At 43.8% G+C, this 14865-nt stretch overlaps 1 protein-coding gene across 7 annotated transcripts in view; it reads left to right on the top strand.

Moving 5' to 3' along the window:
• OSBPL5 (oxysterol binding protein like 5) overlaps window positions 1-14671 on the top strand; it is a 151728-nt gene extending 137057 nt beyond the window's left edge. For all 7 annotated transcript variants that reach the window (XM_049820512.1, XM_049820513.1, XM_049820518.1 and 4 more), the window contains 9 exons: window positions 326-424; window positions 1590-1687; window positions 3666-3755; window positions 6507-6643; window positions 9367-9552; window positions 10096-10234; window positions 11409-11526; window positions 12169-12271; window positions 13332-14671. In XM_049820512.1, the coding sequence (XP_049676469.1) occupies window positions 326-424; window positions 1590-1687; window positions 3666-3755; window positions 6507-6643; window positions 9367-9552; window positions 10096-10234; window positions 11409-11526; window positions 12169-12271; window positions 13332-13467 (1106 nt within the window). In that variant the 3' untranslated portion in view covers window positions 13468-14671. The remainder of the gene's footprint in view (window positions 1-325; window positions 425-1589; window positions 1688-3665; window positions 3756-6506; window positions 6644-9366; window positions 9553-10095; window positions 10235-11408; window positions 11527-12168; window positions 12272-13331) is intronic.
• The last annotated feature ends 194 nt before the right edge of the window (window positions 14672-14865 follow it).

Here is a 14865-nt window from a genome sequence, read left to right as displayed (position 1 = left end):
AAAAGTTGTGAGAACAGAAGGACCTGATAAACGTCTAAACACTGGAACTGCTTTCTGCATCCCACTAATGACTTATTTAATCTACTGCCCTTTCTGCAACAGGGGCTAAATGCCAGAGCAAATATGAGCTATACAGCAGAGAGTTTATTAGAACTGCCTGCCTCCAACAGTAAATGATTAGCAAGGTCCTGAATTATTAGCATTTCATACCTCTACTTTCATTAGTGACCTACATTTAAATTGAAATGTTTTTCTAAAGTAGGATGTGTAACCAAGTATAACATGCATTTTTTAACATATATGTATTTGTTCTTTTAAATTCTAGGTAACTCACTTTCTGCACTGTTGGATGGGAAAGCAAAACTTACTTTTCTAAACAGGGGGGAAGATTATATAATTACTATGCCATATGCCCACTGTAAAGGTAAGTTATGACTGCTCAAATAGGAAGCAAACAGAAAAAAATAATATAATGGTATAATACTGACTAACTTTGCACTGACTCTCTTCCCTCTTGAATACCTCGCATCGCAGGGACTGGTAATTCCAGGGAGCAGTTGCTCCATACGTGAGCCATAGCGCTTAATAGAAGACTGGTAATCCTCATTGAATTCTTTTTGATTTGTCTGTGCAGAGCTGAGGACAGAATTAGGCCCATCTAAGCTAGTTTTAACACTATGTAGAAATAAAAAAACAGTGAAATGATTTAATATATTTTCTGGCTTTTTGAGAATAAATGAAATTCCTGATTTCTCTTCTGATTTCTTTGTTACTCTAATCATGATATTCCTCAGTGTGTGAGCTGCCTCAGTGAGGCTGATTCCTCTTATCATGTGGCTTTGCTCTGTTGAGCTGAATGTGCACCAAAGCCAGGAGAGGGCTGCTGATTCACTGCTGTAACTTTGCATTTCTCCTTAGGAAGCTAAGTGTCAGTGGCATTTCCACCATGGTGATAAAATCAATCCTGCAGCAGTTTGATCCAGTTTTGGGTTCTGAATATTTTTGGCATGTTGACCTCTAAGTTAATATTTATGAAAGGTCTAGCTACCTGAAAACAGTTACTTCTGTAAATTACACCCTCTGTGAACTATTCCTGTGCATAAATCTTTTTCATGTCAATTTTTCTTTTTCTGCAAATGACCTTTTCAGAAAATGGTAAGCATGTGTAAAAAGGAGTCCCCTATATGACTACTAGTCTCCCAGATTCTGCTGAATCCTGTTACAGCTCCTCTCTGCCCCATCCACCCTGTGACAAGTGACTGGGTCTATTTAAGCACTAGTATAAATGAAGCTGCTGGGCACAACTTTCCTTATTTTTCCTTTCCCACTTTCAGCTTGCCACAGATGCACCATCAGCACCTGTGAGTCAAGCTATTTCATAGCTGGTGTAATAAATGGGGAATATGGACTCAGGGGAGGATTCTTCATGCTTATAGTAAAGAGCCATTTCCTAGAAGCTTCGGTTTCTGTCTTTTCAAAACTTTAAGCCAAGGAGTGAATTTCACAGCATCTCAGCAAGAGCCAGTTTGAGTTGAGAAAGCAGATTTCTTCCACTGGGGCCTCTCTTAAGTCTCTTTTTTCCCTTTCAGGACTTTTATATGGTACCATGACAATGGAGCTTGGAGGCAAAGTTACCATCGACTGTGAGAAAACTAACCACAGGGCAGAAGTGGAATTCAAGCTAAAGGTAAGAGACATTGTGGCCCCCATTTGGAACGCATCTCAGGCTTGGCCCTGCACTCCAGGCAAGGTTTGACCATACACACCAGACCACTTAGGTACCAGCAGTGTATGTGTGCACCACAGGGTGGCCTACCTGAAGAGGAGGCATCATCCTGCAGTCAGTTTTGCCTAGTGCAACTCGATTTGAACCCAGGAAGCCTGAGTTTTACATGTGTTGTGACTTGTTCACTGCCACCCACCTGGCCAAACTCTGTTCTGAATGTTTGGCAATGACAGTGTGGCTGCTGTTTAGGAAGGTACGATTATTTTTGCTTGCAAAATACAGTGAGGTGTACAAACTACTTTGAGGCAAGTTAGGATGTGGATCTTCGGTGTAGCTCTCCAGTAGCCATCACATATGTACTCTTACCTTGCAGGTATTACAATGATTTGTACCTTGTGTTTCTCAAAGCTACAGGACCTTGCCTTGACGGTGGGGTAGGAGCCCATTTTCAGGCAGATAATTTTGAATGGCTATCACACTGACATGTTGCACTGTCAATTGCCTTGTACTGACTTGTTCATGTAGCTATTCCCTCCCCTAGAAAGCCTGGTGATGACCTGTAACTTTTCTTGGACAGTTAACTTGCTTTTTAAGGAGCATCCATTCCTCTTCTGTTCCAACAAACAATTTCTTGCCTGGGCATAAAATGAAAGATGGAGAACTGAGAGCCTGCAGGACTTTAGAACTGCAGCCTTAGCCAACATAATTGGGAGAGATTACTGGAGTTAGGGGAGTCTTTTGCAGACTGCGTTTTTCTGGGGGCAGTAATAATTTTCTGTCTTTATTTGCCCTTACAAAGTGAACTGTTGCCCCATGTACTTCCTTCGTATTTGCATATACTTGTCTTTAAAGCCTGTTCTTCCCATAAACCTGATGTACTGTGTTGAGGCCAATGGAGTATTTCCCTGACTTTGGTCAGTGTCATCTCAAGCCTACAAGCACTTCAGAGCTTAAAATGCAGACCCGTCTTTTCTGGCTTGAAAACAATACTCTTAGTCCAAACATGACTCAGAAAGGTCCCTGTGGCTTAATTACATGCACTGCTTTGAATATTTCTTAGCCACCTTTTTTAGTAGAATTGTGAGAAGTTAAAGGTAAACCCCATAACTTTGTTATTCATTTGGATATGTACCAATTCTCTTCTGGATTTCATACATTGATTCTTGAGATACTTGTGATTTTTTTTCCTCTGGGTATTGTGGGAAATTTGGTTTTATATTGTTATTTAAAAAAAAAAAAGTTCCTCTGCACACGTGTTATTGGAAAGTAGCTGTTGAAATGTCTGAAGAAATGTTGTTTGGTAAGAATGGAAGAGCTGGTCACTCTATCACTGCTGCTTCCTGTGTTTGGCAGGCAGGAGGTGAGGGGAATTTTCCATTGTTCTGAGAATCTTTTCCTTGACTCTGGAAATACCCTTTTTTGTTTGCTGATGATGAGACCTTCTTCACACTGGAGGCTTCACACAGATGCAGCCATCAGCAGTGCCACACTGCTGTTGCTGTCCCATAAGCAGGAATAGTCACCAACTGCATTAGTGCTGCTCCTTTTCTTTGGACAACACTGCAAGTGTAAGAGTGCAAACTGTAATGAGATTCTGGACAATGGGAAGGACTTGCCCACATACACTTATCCCCATGTCTAGCTGACAATAAATGTTTTTGCAATGAAGGCGAGGCCTTGCACTGCTGAATGTTAATGCACCTGAAGGCTTATCTCCCTTCCTGCAGCTCCGACAGTGATTTTGGTATTGCAAACAAAAGGAGGAAGGCACAATGCTAGACAGTCAAAATCCGTGTTAGAATTCGTTCTGCCTTTCCCCAGAAATAGTAGAAATCAAGCAGGTTGCACTTTCCTTCCCTCCTGCTGCATCACTGTGTTTGGCTCCCTTCCAGTTCTCACTAGACTGATCATATTTTCTATTTCTATTCTCCCCTGACAGCCCTTCTTCGGTGGCAGCACAAGCATTAATCAAATCTCTGGGAAGATTAAATCTGGAGAAGAAGTGTTAGCAAGTCTCAATGGACACTGGGTAACATACGATAATCGAAGTTGCTGACAGTTTTAAGTGCGCGTGGCAGCAGGGTGTGTGGGAGGACTGGCAGCCCTTGGCAGGCTCCCTGCCTTGGAGCAGGGCTGCAGAGGGCCCATGTCCTGTCTCTTCCTACCATCCCCAGGGAGTGCAGGAAAGCAGAGCTTCCGTAGTCCCATCCACCTGCAGTGCAAGTAACACTCGTGCTCCCAGAGCCTGGGCCAAAGCTGGGAACAGTGAGGAGGGTTTCCATCAAAGCCAGTGGCTCTGTCTTTAGGGTCCCAGGCTTAGGACAAGCACTGATGGTGGGAGACTGTGTGTCTACGTGTGATTGTGAAAATCATGAGGCTTCCTTTTGTCCTGTTGTGTTCAATACTTCCCCAGCTACAGCAGTATCAGGGAAGAACTTCACGGGATTTTAAAATTAACTATTTTCACAGCAAAACTTTGTGATAGAAGACAGTTATTCCTCTGTTCATGAGGTGAAGGGCAGAGGCATAGATTCGGTCAGGGTCTATCTGTATGGGCAGCTCAGAACAGTCAGCAGAGCAGGTAGCACCTTTGCGCACCTCATATCCACAAGTAAATCACTCAAAGGCATCCTTAAGCCAAAACCCAGCAAGAATAAAGTTGCATGGTGAAGGATGTAGTCTAGAGTTTTGGTTGGGAATTCCTGGTAACCAAGGCAAAAGCAGTGAGCCCTGGCTTTGGGCTGGACACTTAGGTATTTATCTCAGCTACATTTAGACATCTACATCTTTGCTATAGTTGACCCATGCTCCCTTTCCAGTCCATAGAAAATACCACTTGTGAGACAAGATTTGTCTCATCCTAAAGAAGGTATTTAAAGTAGGTCAGGTGAAACGTGCCTGGATAAAGCCCTTCTATAGTAAGGTCCTAACCATAGTGTAGCCTTTGGTACTGGACTCCTCCCCTCAGGCAATCTGTCTTTTTACATAAAAAGCTAATGACCATTTTGAAATTGGGAGACTTGCCCTTTCTAGGTGTATACAAGGAGATTTGCTTTCTGTGCCTGGGTAGCTTTTCCATTCTGAGCTCCCTTTCCTGCAAGGATGAGCCTTGACAATTGTGAGTTGTGCTGAGCTGTGGAGTACCTTGACTGCGGTGGGTCCTGCAAACACCATCCACGAGAGCATGTAATTGAGTGGCTCCCTGGGGGCACCGAGCCACAGGGTTGTGTGCTGCTCAGCTTCCAGCCTTCTGTGTTTGGGTTTTATCAGCCTGAAAGTAATTTATTCCTCCCTTGTTCTTTGTGCTGGTTGTTTGTCGTGCACAAAATTAGAATTATGTATAAAAGAAGTTAAATGGCTTTGAAAGGGTGGCTCCATAAGCCACTGTTTGCAGTTGTGTGCTGTGAATACAGTAGCTGCTCTGCAGTGGTAGGGATGTTGTTTGCTCTCCCTCCCTGCTGAGAGTATTGGCCTGCTCTCCTGAGCTCTGCAGGCTTTTCTCTGGCACAGTCCGGTTTCCTGACAGAAACCCTCACAGCTGAAAGGCTAATTCTCTGCCTCAGGACCTGAAAACCCACCTGAATAAAGAAGGAAAGCAAATCCCAATGCTTTTCAGCCCCAGGATCAAAGCAGCAGCTGAGTCCTTGTATATATGCCCCTTAGAGATGCACATAGTGATGTTTGATAATGCCTGCCTGCCTCCTCCTATTCACAGCTGGGGGGCTCTTGGGGACCTGAGATCTGTCCTGGAACTGGCACCTCAGGACATGGCCGAGGAAGTCCTGACGGAGACTTTGAGGAGGGATGAGAGTCCCTCAGGGTTGAAGGAGCTTCACAACTGAAGATGTGGGAAGTGGACTTTTGAGACATGCATCAGGGACCACGGCAGGGGAAGAAATGCAGCAGCTGGAACGCAAAGGAATTAGGCAGCGACAGGCAAAGCCAATAGCCATGACATAAATAAGGTTTGCGTGATACTCATACCGTGTCCAGGCAGCTGAATGGCATCAGTGCACGTGCTGTTCAGCAGCTGTAATCGTCTGATTCATTTCACTTGCAGTCAGAGTTGTGCTGTTCACTATATGCTCTGTAAACTACCCCGTCTGGCTCCGTGGCATTGCTGCATTTGTGTGCAAGGCTGGGAAGCACCTTAGTTAAGCAGGGACACAGCAATATTATCTAGCCAGCCTCAGAGCAGAGAAGTGCTGCTTAATAGTTGGTTGCCAAGTAAATTGACAAGGAATAAGGATGAAAGGCCCCTGGCATTTTGAAGTGCTAAATGAAATTCAGGAACAATAATAGAAAAACCTGGCTAAACTGAAAAAAAAAAAAAGTGAAAGCATATCGCAGCTTTAGCTCTCCTTTCTAGAGAGGATGGTGTTTCAGTAAGCTCTGCGTGAGATTTCAGCATTGAGGAATAGAAGAAAGACTGGAAAAGGAGCTAAGGATCTTGTTTGTATGTGCTGGGTGGGGAAAGAAGAGCATGTTAGGGCTTCTGTGGATACCCGTGTCTGGGGACAAGACTAACAAAAGGGTCCAGGTCCCTCTCTAATTCTTCTCTGATTAATTTAGCCAGTGTTTCTGGGAATGCCTCGCCTGGCTCATTTCAGAAACGTTCAGGAAGTGTTCAGTGCTATTTAATGGGACAGAGGAGGAAAGAAGCCTTCTAACCAAGCCCTATCCCTGATCATCATCCGGAAGCAGCTGCCATTTGTCAGGATTATTTTCTGCCTTGTGTTTCTGATTGTCATTAACCTTTTCACTTAATTTTCCTTCTCAGGATGGGGAAGTACATATAAATGAGTTGAAAAACGGGAATGCGGAAATGTTCTGGAACCCGACCAGTGAAGTACGAAGGCAGAGACTGAAGCGCCATATTGTGCTGTTTGAGGAGCAGACAGACTTTGAGTCGGAGAGGTAAGGAGCTCTGGGAACATCCTGCTGCTGCTTCCCCACTGGAAGCAGGGCCTTGATCAAAAGGCTCCAGTTCCTCAGCACAGTCCTGGAAAGGCAGCGACCCACTTTGCCTGCACATATTACCCAGCCATTTACCTGTTTATTTCCAGTCTATTAACTCTGGAGTATTTCCATGAAGTATAGCTCTGAAATAACTAGGGAGCTGGGCTGAGAAAGAGTGGATGCTACATTTTATCTGCTAAAATATCAACTCTCCCAGAACTCCAGAGATCATGAACAGAGTCTCTGTAACTGCTGGAACATTTTATGGAAGCGCAAGATGTCAATCTGTGGCTAGATGTCTTGTTAAGAAGGGTTGTTTCAACCACAGGCTCTTAAACTAGATGCAGGAAAGTCCTGGCATGAGCAGAGCAGCAGTTTGAACCACATAACAGGACTTTATGAGAGAATGTAATTAAACAGACATTTAACCCTGCCTCATAATCTCATCTGAGATCTCCAGTGAAGTCTCCACCATTTTTTAGGGTAATCTAGATTACCTAAAAATAGAGTCCTGGCACATGACTTAGGAAATGGAAGGAATGACTACCTGATGCAATGAGCATCCCCGAGCCAGTTCTTGAGGTAGAACAGCTGGAGCAACATCATGTGGCACTGGCCTCAAACCAGCTAGTCCTGCCATCTCACCAATATGGTTAGCCAGTACCCGCTAGCATCCCAAGCCAGTACATTCAGTTTGCTGCCTGGTTCTGCATTACACTGGCCGCTTCCCTGTGGGCATCCAATTTGGGTGTTGCATCACATCACACTCAGAAAATTCCCCTTTTAATGGGTAAAGAGAGAGTTTGCATAAGAATAAAAACACATGAACCTTTAGTTTGTTCTGGACAGCAGTGGACATTATGGGCAATAAAGTCTGTATTTGTAACTTACGGTTGTGCAATTGCCATTGTCACAGAGCAGAGCAGACCGCAGCGCATTTCTCTATTAATCCTCTGAAGAAGGTTCTTGTAAAGGAGATGAGAAATCTCCGTCTTGTGGACAAAGAATCTCCATTTCTCTGTTTACCATGGTACTGCCAGAGTTGACTCCCTTTGCTACATCAGAGATTAATAATGATACATGCATCCAGGGGAAGGAGGCAAAAAGAAAAATTGTAGAGATCCCTAAAAGACATCCCACCAAGCTCCTTATTATGCTGCCAGTTGCATGAATAAATTACCATCTAATCCAAGTTACGTTCTGCCTGAATTGCTTAGTCTTTCCTGCAGTGCTGAAAATCACCTATTTTCACAAATGCTGGAGAGTCTCTGAAGCTCATACCATCAGGCAGCTCACCATGGAGGGTCTCACTGTCTGACACATGCAGCTCTTGATGGAGTAATTTGCCCTTGTGAAACAATTTTGTGCATGTCTCTCTGAAGTTCTTAGAATTAGAGGACTCGCTCTTTACACCACCGCATTCCTTAGGACTGACTCTTTACGCCACCGCGGTATTTTCTTAGGCCATTATTTTCACTCCTCCCTCCCCCACCCCCACCACTTTGAGTTTGAATTGAATTTCCTTCCTTTGTTTCTGGGAGAAAAGATTCATACACAGGAAAATGGAAGTGACGTGTCAAAAAGGACAGAAAATTGTTCCTCTGCCTTCAGTTAATTATCTAAGAGGCTACTTTTTTGGAAGTGTTGTGTTGACGTATGGTGATAGAAATATAATGAAAGCATCAGTAACCCTTTTAAATTAAGAGCTTCACAGCAAGCTCCAAATTAAATGCAGTAATGTATTCATCTTCTAAATGGAGGACTGGTGTTTTGTGGAGCTGGGAATACTGGAACAGCCTGGATCTCCAGTGCTTATTCTAACTGCTAAACCACTCAGTAATGTTTTGGGAGGGCTAGCTGCTAATCTCAGAAGTATTTCCAATCTGAAATGAAGACCAGAGTGCTCTGATTAAAGGAACTGTTGAGAGGCCTATCACAGCTTGGCTATAGTAAAAAAAAGAAAAAGAAAAAAAAAGGTAATGATTTTTCTGTCATAAAAGGCAGATCCTCCCCTCTGGGCAGAGGCTTAGTGAGACATCATATGACAGATCACGTATCTTTTGGCAGCTGAAAACAAATACGAGTGAAAGCCTGTCTTCGTGCTTGCAGTTTGTGAGCACAAGTATGTGTCCGTTTGTTGCAGATTGAGTCAGCTTCCTACAGATCTGGTTGCTGATTCTATAGAGAAGTACAACATTGCATGTGCAGCTGCAAGCTGTACACACGAATTCGTTTTCCAATGCTTCTGAACTTTAAATACAAAGCCTTTGTTTCAGGGATAGACATTAACACAAAGGCTCCTAAACATAAAAGTTTGAAAGGGTGAGAAAGAAAACAGATTCTCCATTATACATCAAACACCTCTAAAGAGGCCACTGACCTCAATGAATTGTGCATAACTATCTTACAACTCACACAGACAGCACTGAAGATTTTAGTGAATATTGTAGGGGATGTTATCCAAGGGAAAGTTCCCTGTTCTTCAGTAGGTCATTGTATAGAGCATTCAGTGTTGCCATTCTCATAACACTCCTTTACAAGCCAAAACTGAGGCTGAGCAATCCTATTACAGTTCGTTTGGAGTATCAATAGACCAGAAAAGTGTCTGCTCTAAGGTTCCAGCTGGAAGAATGCATTGTTGGTTTTAAGGTGGCTTAACTTGCTTCCCTCCTTATTTCTAGGCTTTGGCAGCATGTTACCAGTGCAATAAACAAAGGCGATCAACACAAGGCAACGCAGGAAAAATTTGTGCTGGAAGAGGAGCAGAGGAATGCTGCCCGGGAGCGGAGAGAGAACGGCACAGAATGGAAACCACTACTCTTCCGCCACGACGCCACAACTAACGAATGGCACTACAAATATGAGGAGTGAGTGGTGGGGTTGGGGGTTATGAGCAGACCTCGCTGCTTGAGTCCCCAGGGATGCAAGCGAGGTTACAGACCTGTAATTCAGGTCCTGCCACTCCCCAGACTGTGCCCTGGGCTTGCTCTTTCTGAGCTCCCTGTCATTCTTAGAATACGTATTCCTGATACTAATTGGGAATAGCTGGAAATGAGGGCTTGGCAGTGGAAAATCTGCTATGTCATTGTTACAAATCCCTATTGCTGCAATCAAGCGTGGAATCATTTAGCAGAGGTTTTCTGCACTCTGTGAGCAGAGCTGACAACTGTGCTCTCCTCCCCCGGGCAAGAACGGTGAAGCCTCTGGAGACTGAACCTCCCTCATTTATTGCTAGGAACTGTGAATGGAGAGGGAAGTGTCTGTTACTCCTCACACTCCGTCTGTGGAAACTCTGGTTACTGTCAGGGGTGAATGCCTGCCCTGATGCATGTGGAGTTAATGTATTGCTCTTAACACACCTGATGTGTTAATTCCTGCTTTTCTGATGTTTTTTCCTTTGGTCTCAAAAGTTTAAGACCTTGGGATCCTTTGAACGACATTGCCCAATTTGAGAAGAATGGGATACTTCAGACCATGGAAAGACACTTATCCACAAGGATGTCAAACCACAAAACAACATGCATAAACAATCAAATTACACGGCACAAGGTAAAAAGCCTGGTTTTGAGAATATAATATTCTTTAAGACTATTTAGATATGTAGCCCTTTTCTGCAGCATATTCATGTAAGCACAGCATAGGCTGAAAGTTTTGTTTTGGATAAATATAGCTTATGACTCTAGACCTGCAATATTATACCATTATTAACTCCAAATAATTGTAATTCTTGGTTGACATGTCCATATTTTGGTATTTTTCTTCTACGCAGTGTTAGTGACGGTGACTCATACTGGGTTTTGCACATGACTGAGCTGTACATTACTGTTTGGTGTTTCCAAAACAGAAAACATCCCATAGTGAGGGTGTGAGCAAGGTTTCGGAGTACCCCACTGAGATCCTGCAACTTCAGTTTTGGTCTTTGCCATCTGCCTTTACCGCTTACTTCCTCTTAGACAAGGCAACAACGTAGACAAGTACTCCATCCTCTCTCTTAAACAGGGATGATACTTTCTTATTTCATTGCATTCATCTTTGGAGTGATATACGTCATTCATAAAATGCTTTGTAAATGTAGAACTGCTGAACTAGCTAGATACAGCCCGTATTACACTGAGTAACTTGTACTTATTATGAACAAAGACTATTCTTTTATAATACCTCAAATCTGAACATCTCTGAAACAATGGGTAAGTTGAGGTTCATAACTGCTTTTCAGACCCTCCAGTGAGAAGTGTTTGAATCAATGTGTTTGGTTTACCCATTCAAGAGGTAGGGAGAAACTTTCCAAAGGAAATTAGGTATTAAAGTTCTGTGATGTTTAAATCTTTCGGGCACCTTCTGAAAAATCTTCCCCAGGAAATTCTATTCTAAATTTTTCTTCTTTTTCATCCTTTCTCTTATGTATCTGGTTGGTGGGTATGCAACTCAGCAAAAGAACTATATAATTCATCACTAGTATGTGTCAGTTAAAGCTACAACAGGAATATTTTGGATGGGTGTCTTAAGGATGTTATCATTTGAGGAAATTCTTCTGTGTGGGGCATGTGTGTAATATCCTTAACTAGCTGCCAGGAGCCCAACTACTAGCAATTGCTGAGAAAACAATCAAACTTTGCAATCTCACATATACTCCCCAGCACCCCAAACTATTTTGTTTAAAGCCAAGCAGAAAACTCTTCAATTTGACAGTGACCGAGTCTCTTTTAATCCCTGTTTTATCCAGAGGTCTGCCAAAGACTGTAGGCGTCGCAAAGCCAGTGATCAGCCGTCCAACCACAGCCAGAATACAGAGAGCAGCTGTTCAACGCCAGAGTCGGTGCAGGAGCTCTCAGATGATGATGGCAAGTATTTGGCTATCACTGGGTCAGGCTTTTAATTTTCTTCCCTCGGTTTCTTATTCCTTTAAGGCAGGCAGGCCTGGGACATTTCCCAGCCCAGTTAATACCATGGGCCCATAGCCCAGAGGCAAACACAGAGAATGTTCTGCTTTTCTCTTCACCATACATACTGCTTCTCTTTCTGCCTTACACTATCCATGCCAACAAGGGCTTCCCAATTCCTGGCACAAACACATTGGAAAAATACACTGACATTCCAGTCAACGGATAGGAAACAGGCTTTTATTCTCACTCCCTTTTCTCAGCCTTTGTTGGAGGTGACCTTGAACATTTCAGAGATGGGGGCTGGTGTGAGCATTCCATTTGCCTCCCCTCAGCTGGGGACTATGCTGCAAAAATTAGTTCCTGAGAGCTGAGAAGGGGCCCCAGGCCCACGTCACGGGACCAGTTCTATTGACCTGGGTCTTCAGGGTGGAAGATTCTGTCCCCTGTCTCCTTGTCCCCATGTTTCCTCCTGAAAGCGTCTGCCTGGCTGTGACAATTTGATCACAGCCAGCCACTTGCTGGGTGAACCTGGTTTGTTTTTCATCACCACCACCAGAGATGGTGGAGCAAAACATAATGTCCTTCAATGCTTTGCCGCAGGGTTTGAAAGCCTGTGCGCTCAGTGTGGGAAAGAAATGAATCACCTGAAGGAAATTCATTCCGCCGTCTTATCCCTACAGAGAGCCCAACAGGACATACACAGGTAACCACTTTCTCTCATCAAATCAATGATCTTAATGGACTAAAAATAGCCTGTGATATTTAACTCCTCCACTAAGGCCTTTGGAGTGTCCTTATCAGCTGCCGGGCTGTAGTTAACAACTGTTTCAATAGGTAACCTGTTAACACAGCAGAAAGGCAAAATCACCCCCTACTTGAAGCAGTGAGGAAATGTCTTCATCTTAAGACCCTATTTATGGGGCAAAAAGCATCACCTCAGCCTGTTAAGCACCTCTTGGCACTCCCAACTGCAAAACAGCTGCAAAAGTTGGGAGGGGCTGGGCCAGGTCCTGGCTATAAGTAAATGTCTGCTAGGCAAGAAGGTGTGGCGTCTCCCTTCTCATCAAGTACATTATGAATGTGCTCAGTTTTCTGCAGAGATGCAGGTGTGTGGTCTGAAAACTGGGCTTCTTGGGCGAAAAGCACTAAATTCCCACTTTTTGTGTAAATTGCTAGTTGCTGTCTGAGGCATGCAGAGAGCACACCTGCTTAACCTACTGCTGGCAAAGGGCTTTGTCCCACAGACCTTTGTAGGGAGGGCAGGGGAGGTATTAACTGCCACACCTGCTCCAGGGAGCCCTGCTGATTCCCCTCTCCATCAGGAGTATTATGCAGAACTCCTGAGGCTTCAGTGGGGTGGGATCACGCATGAGGTCCACTGCTTCTGGATGCAGGACCCACCGGTGATATGGCTTTAGCTTTTCTGTGCTGCTCTTGGGGGGTATCCAGGGCAAGTTCTTGTATTTGGGAAGGTTGGGGCATAGGTTTGTGAGTGTGTGCTGGGTGAAGGGATTTCTTGGGATTTGTGCTCTTACACCTTCTCATGCCAACCAGCATGCTCTGCCTGATCCAGCAGCAGCCAGAAGTGTTTATCTTTCTGTTAAAAAGAGGGGAGGTGAAGTCTGCAGGGCAGAGTCCTCTACCCATGAGGGTGTCTCTGAAGCACAGGGATTCTTCCCAGTGTAGAAGCTCTGGGTATGTGCACACGTGTGAACGCAAACCTCCCTCTGACATGCAAATAAACATACTGCTTTCTTTTCCAGAAACCTCAGTGCTCTGAACAAAAAGTCCTTCCACAGGAAGGTCACTTCTGAAAGCTTCCTCCTGGACTCTCGCTGTTGGTTTCTCCTCTGCATCTTTCTTACGTGTCAACTATTCATTAATTATGTCTTCAAATAAAATCACTTCGTTTGGCAGCAATAACGATTACTGGCTGCAGGAGGGGGGCCACTCGCACAAGGAGCTCAGCGAGGCACCAAAGCACTTTAGAACCAACGTGGCAGAGGTGGAAGAAAGTTGAAAAACAAGGTTAAAAAGGGACCTAGGAACCTGCAAAACTTTGTTCCTGCAGATATGTAATTTTTGCCTTTTACATGTACATCTTCAAGGACCTCTTAACCTGTACGGGCCTTAATGCTGAAGCCAAATGTAGCTTTAATTGTGCAATTTGTTTTCTATGTCTTGTCATTTTCTGATGCAATTAATAATTACCCAGCAGTATTGGTACCCCCAAAATGGTAAACACCCCAGTGTTTTGCAAAGGTCATGCCGGCCTGGGTCATAGCTCTACAAGTGAGGGAGTGCAGTTGGGGAGCTGTAAAGAACTGATGTCCACGGTGCCTGTCCGGCTGCCTTTAATTATGGGAGGGAGCACACTTGGTCCAAAAAATCCACCCCCGGGATATTAAGTCATGATCTGTTTTGTCAGCACACGCAGAATGGGACCTCAGGATGTGTTTTATTTTCCATTCCACGGGAACTGTAAATATGCACAATTTCCTAGAGCCATTCCTCTTTAGGAAATGGGAAGTATTCAGTGAAAGCTCCTTGTTTGGTTACGGAGCTGACTGGTGTCCTGGATCAGGCCCATAGAGTGTAATGTCAGACACGCCTGTTTGTAAAACCTGGTCACTTATTATTATTGTTATTATTTGCTATATGGCTGTTTTATAATATCACACACTAGCATTGTAGAGAGGAATCCACTGCCCCAGGATAGACAAGAAGGACGGGAGCAGTATAGGTGTACCTGTGTTCGGTTGTAGGCACATTTATTGTCAAAGGTCAGGAAGGAGGAAGGGCTTTGCCACTGCATTGTTCAACTCTGTTAATAGTCTTCCTATTTTACACCATTTTTTAAAGATTTGCAATATTTTCTGTAGACTGCGGACAATACTAAGCCTTTCTTTTCTGGCCTGAAGTAGTTCCAAGTGGTAAGTACTGCTATATATACAGCCTTAAAATACTTAGTGGTGGTGCCAGTCTGGGCTATCTTTCAATGTAAATGTTTCCAAATTTTTAAGTACATTCCTCATCATATTCCCCAGTTAGGGGAAACCTGTTTGTGCTTGATATGTTGAAATAAAACTACACACAACTTTCAGTGGCAGTCTATCTGACAAATTATTTCTGTGTTTGAACTCGGTTTTGTGTTTTATAGCATTTTACAAGTAAACAACTCTTAGGCCATGCTTTTTAGAGGAAAAGCTACAGGAAAAGGCCTTCAAGAATCTCAGACATAGGCCGTAACTTAGAACAGCAATAGCACTTTGACACTCCTCTAGTTCAAATTGTCCA

The sequence above is a fragment of the Accipiter gentilis genome, chromosome 17 (genome assembly GCF_929443795.1).
Source record: "Accipiter gentilis chromosome 17, bAccGen1.1, whole genome shotgun sequence".
Lineage (NCBI taxonomy): Eukaryota > Metazoa > Chordata > Aves > Accipitriformes > Accipitridae > Astur > Astur gentilis.
This window is presented reverse-complemented; position numbering and strand designations above follow the sequence as displayed.